Source organism: Argentina anserina, chromosome 4 (genome assembly GCF_933775445.1).
Source record: "Argentina anserina chromosome 4, drPotAnse1.1, whole genome shotgun sequence".
NCBI classification, from domain to species: domain Eukaryota; kingdom Viridiplantae; phylum Streptophyta; class Magnoliopsida; order Rosales; family Rosaceae; genus Argentina; species Argentina anserina.
In genome coordinates, this window is record NC_065875.1 from 22,253,580 (window position 1) to 22,258,369 (window position 4,790).

The 4,790-nt window shown below is 38.1% G+C and overlaps 1 protein-coding gene across 2 annotated transcripts; it reads left to right on the forward strand.

Moving 5' to 3' along the window:
- Nucleotides 1–1,009: 1,009 nt before the first annotated feature.
- Nucleotides 1,010–2,534, forward strand: LOC126791591 (LEAF RUST 10 DISEASE-RESISTANCE LOCUS RECEPTOR-LIKE PROTEIN KINASE-like 2.5). 2 transcript variants are annotated; one of them, XM_050518069.1, is made up of 3 exons: nt 1,010–1,796; nt 1,950–2,009; nt 2,127–2,534. In XM_050518069.1, the coding sequence occupies exons 1-3, from the start codon at nt 1,106–1,108 to the stop codon at nt 2,237–2,239; spliced, it is 864 nt and encodes a 287-aa protein (XP_050374026.1). In that variant the 5' UTR covers nt 1,010–1,105; the 3' UTR covers nt 2,240–2,534. The 2 variants fall into 2 exon arrangements, with proteins under 2 accessions (XP_050374026.1, XP_050374025.1); XM_050518068.1 differs by having other exon boundaries at nt 1,010–1,862; nt 2,127–2,532.
- Nucleotides 2,535–4,790: the final 2,256 nt, after the last annotated feature.

The window sequence follows — 4,790 nt, forward strand, 5'->3', positions numbered from 1 at the left end:
GATGGCATGAGATGATCGTCGCAATGTCGCTGACCTTTGAATTATAAACAATTCAATGCTGCCTTGCTGGTCAGCTTCCAAGCATTTCATTTGTCGTTGCCTTAATGAGACACTTTTCGAAAATCAAAATCCATATTTCACATAACGCGTCACCTCTTCGCGAGGAAGTTGTTGTACATATCTTCCACACGGAAGTAAATTTGTCGAATATTTTTTTTATCACCCTCATGCCCATCCACTTAGATGAAAATTATGTGTCCTAAATTAATTATGGTATAATCATGATTATCTATATAAATTATAGACACATGATAAAAATAAAATCAATAATTAATTTAACAAATTTAAGAGTTAACTATGCTATAACTATAATAAGTAAAAAAAGACACGTGACTTTCAATTAAGTGAGTAGACATGAGAGTGGTAAAAAAAGATTGTCAACAAATTTACTTCATCTTCCGCACCAAAAAGAAAAAAAAGGAACGAAGGAGGAGGGTAATTAACGACGCGTCTAGTTAGGCAAGTGGCCGGAATTCTGGTAGATACCCGGTCCCCAATAAAAAAAGCTCATTTGCATTGGATTCGTCTATAGTGCAGCACTGCATACCATACATACTGAATTCAACTCTGGATAGAGGTGTCTTAAAATGCACGTGAGGTCCGTATGATGTATGAACGGTGGATTAGAAGCGCTGCACGCATGCAGCGCTGCACGATAGAATTTTTCATTAGGCTGATCAATAGCCTTATCTTGAATTTGGATAATGACAAGTCATAACTCATAAACCGATAAACTCATTAACTCACAATAACAATAGGGAAAGTCACTTTCGACGGCTAAGACCTTCCTCAAAAGGAAACGAGTGAACATGAACCATCCTCCTTTGATTTTTCTGACTCGTCTACTCGGTCCAGAGGACTGAGCTACCCGGATGGACTCTGAACCTGCAATTCTCTAGTTATATATATAGTGGACAATCTTACACTCTTTCTAAATCAATCATCTTTTCAACTCTTAGCTCATCCAAACATTTTATAAGCTTTCTGGAATCCAAAATTCCAAATCCCAGTTCCAACCGAAAGTCGTTCTGCTATTTCATCTATCATGAGGAAAGGCTCTACAACATCAACCATTCTTTTCCCAGTCCTAATCTTCTTACTTTTTACCATCCAAGTTCAAGCAAGAAACTTGAATGAGGTTAGTTGTTCTTCTTCCTGTGGAGACATCCACAACATCAAGTACCCTTTTCGCCTTAGAGGCGATCCATCCAGCTGCGGTGACCCCGATTATGAATTCTCATGTGTCAACAACAAAACCATCCTCGAAATATATACAGGCAAATACTATGTCAGAAACATTTCATACACTGACAATCTACTCCGTTTAGTTGACGTTAATTTCGCAAACGGAAGCTGCAGCCTCCCATCCGGTTCTATAGTAGATCGGGATGGCTACGTCCAGGACTTCCGTTACCGCGGCCAACTGAACTACTCAACTGAATCTCGTATCAGATTTATCAAGTGCTCAAGCAATGTCACCCTGCAAAGTATTGAGAAGCATTACAACTACACTGAGGTTCCTTGTTTGACGAGAAATGGAAGTTACATGTATGCTGTTCAAGATGGAATGTACTTGGCAAACAATTATCCACGGACGTGTTCGCTTGTTTCTGTGGCTCCTGTGGATTATCATGAGGATGTTTATAAGTCCCCTACTTATGAAGCCATGGTCAAAGTGTTGCAGGCAGGGTTTGATCTAGGATGGTCTGTTGAGTGCAGGAATTGCCAATTGGCTGGTAAGCAGTGTGTAATCGATGCCAAGGCATGGGAAACTAGGCCTGTCATATTTCAATGCCAAAAAGGTAATGTGGATCGATGCTTAACTTTATGATCTCCAGATCTTTTGTGGCTTTATGTGGTCTCATTGTTCTTATTTTATGGAAATGCAGATTACCACGAACTCACAAGGTCTGAAGCAAACTTGATCATTTTGGCACTCTGTGTGGCAGGTATTATTTGCACTGATTTATATGAAGAACATTGACAGTCAGTCTCGTTTGCATTAATTTATCGATTTGTTTTTGATTTTGGAACTTAATGAAACTGTCATTTGTCTACTTTTTCAGCTCTGATTGGTCTTGTTATTATAGTGGCTATATTGGTGTGTGTTATCCGCAAGTTTAAGAAACGAAAGCAGCCTGTGAAGAATCTGCAGAACCAGCTACCTTCAACACTATAAGTAGTTCTTGTAGGAGTCAACCTATATATGTATACCCTCACCGTCTACAGCTGATCAGCTGTTATATATAACGTGATACAGTTAAATGTATAAAAAAATGCTTGTTAGTTTACAAGTACATACAATTTGTTGAATATATGTTGATCTTTGAGATTGAATCTCTTGTAATTCAATTGTATAGTTTAAACACTGTACGTGAAGAGTTTTACTCTATAATCTACATACTATAAAGTTAGAGCAAATGTATTGTCTATTTCTTTTAGAGAAAAATGCAGTATGGGCCCCTGTATTCTACATTATTTCTGCTCTTAAATGTAAATTATTTACGTTGCTTCAACTGGATCTCTTGTATTGGACAGAAATGACCATTTTTGTCAAGACTGCTCTTGAAACTCTTAACTTAGACCTCAGGCTATCCTGCTGAACCAAATTATCATCCCAAAAAGTATATATATCAAAGGTTGGCCTGGTAAAATTTTATCTATATAGTACATGATCTATTAACTCAGCTCCGGAACTGAATCCTAGGCAAGTTCTCCGAGTTGCTAATCTAAATGCTTCCTAATCCTTCCATATGGACCATAATCGATCGTCATCTTCTTCACATCTATAGAAGCAGACTTAGCAGAGCCGCAGAGAATCCTCCGGATGATCAGTTGTTGATTTCAAGGACCATGCATGTTAATCTTCTCTGTATCATCACAGAGGAACAACAGTATTCTATCTACAAGCTTTAGGGACACACTTAATATTATAAGGAATTAAGGATTACAGAAATGAGGAAAAGTCATGATATGAAGAATAATGGTTGCTGCTTGTTTTCCCCTTTATGTAAAAGATACGATTTCTACTTCTGGTATGGACTATGGACAACAATTCAATAAAATATTTCTTTGTTCAACCGACAGTAACTCTATCAGATACAGTAATCCAGTTAGCAGTATAGCATGGTTGAGTGAGCATATACCATTACCGAAATTTGTATATCTGCTCAGACCCTCAGACCCAAATACTGAAATAATTGAAAAAAAAAATTAGCCTTGGCCAAAATATGAGCTTCCTTCAAGGGCTGGAAACTGAAATGAACTGGCTAGATAAAGCTCTTTAAAGGAAAAGTAGCAAAGTGCAGAAAATCAGAATGGAATTTCCATGGTGCCAATTAGCTTTCACAAAATAAGATTCTACTTTGAATCAGCATCTAGATCAGCCACAGACAGTACCAAAAAACAAAGAAGATCAAAGAGGAAGAGAGAGAGAGAGAGAGACAGCAACGAGAGAATGGAAATAAACTCAATTCTTTTTCTTAATCACGTCCACTCATTACAAAGCAAATTCAAATTACATGATAGGTGTAAGTGATGCATGCCCAGCAGCCCACCTAAGTAAAGAAAACTAGCTAGCTTCTCTAGTATGCATCTCTTACATCCCATGTTTTATAACATCAAACATACTTGAAAAAAAAGGATCAACTAATTAACATAGGTAAAGGACTGAAAATTAAAAAGCAGAAATACCTGAAGAGTTAAGTAAGTACATGAAAGAAGAGAAAATGAAAGACCCTAGTGATGAGGTTAAGGTAAATTCGGACCGCTACCCTCAATTCCCCGCAATGCAATAGCGCCGCTCTCCAAACTCTTCCACCCCTATTTTTTGGTGGTGGCTAGACATTCAGGAGAGCGCACGCAATTGCAAAGCCTTGTTTAGTATGTTTTCTTTGCCATCAGCTCCCTCCTCCTTGTCGCCGCCAGCCACCACCACCTTCATCATCTTCACTGCCGATGGAGTAGCCCCAGAACCCCCACTGGTGGTGGCTGGCCATCATATGAATCTATGATTGTACAATGATGAATGATATGATTGAGCTGAAAATGTAATGTCCTAGCTCCGCTGGCAAGAAAGAGAGATGAAGAGCAGTATGAATGTGGTGGTAATTGATTATAGAGCAAAGGGGGCATGATGGGTCATATTTAAAGACGATTCATAGTAGCTTTGTTGTTGAATATGAATGTCATTTCCTTTTCTTTCTTATTTTTACAAGATGAAATTATATAAATCTCTTTTGGCTAAAGTGAAGTTGAATTTCTTGGTCCAATTCAAGATGGGGTTAAGTATGAGAGGGCATGTTTGTGGGGGATTGCAAATAACTCCACTAACTCGGTTTCCAAGGCTCATGGAATTTTCATATTATTCTCTCTTCGAGTCTAGTCTCTCTCGTATCCATATATGAATAGGTGAATGAAAAATTTCCCACTCAGGCTGTTCAGCTCGATCCAGACAAAAGCTATTATCAATGACCAAAACCTTTATAATTTTATTACCTTATTATTGAGCACCGATCATTCATAGATCATAAGAAGGTGTGAAGTGAGTGAGTGCGTGGTGGGTCGTTGTTCACATATTCTTGGATTCTTGTGCATATACATAGTTTGCATGGAATAACGAAGCAGACAGATGAGCCTGATTTGAGCAGGAAACACTGTTTGAAAACACTCACCACAAAAACATACTGCTACTCTTTAATCATGTATACAGAAAGATGTATAATGATGAA

Bases quoted from the DNA above. Each gene is read 5' to 3' on its own strand.
- LOC126791591 (XM_050518068.1), top strand. From the start codon at position 1,106: ATGAGGAAAGGCTCTACAACATCAACCATTCTTTTCCCAGTCCTAATC. The intron at 1,863-1,949 runs GTAATGTGGATC...ATGGAAATGCAG, and splicing joins CATATTTCAATGCCAAAAAG to ATTACCACGAACTCACAAGG. The intron at 2,010-2,126 runs GTATTATTTGCA...CTACTTTTTCAG, and splicing joins TTTGGCACTCTGTGTGGCAG to CTCTGATTGGTCTTGTTATT.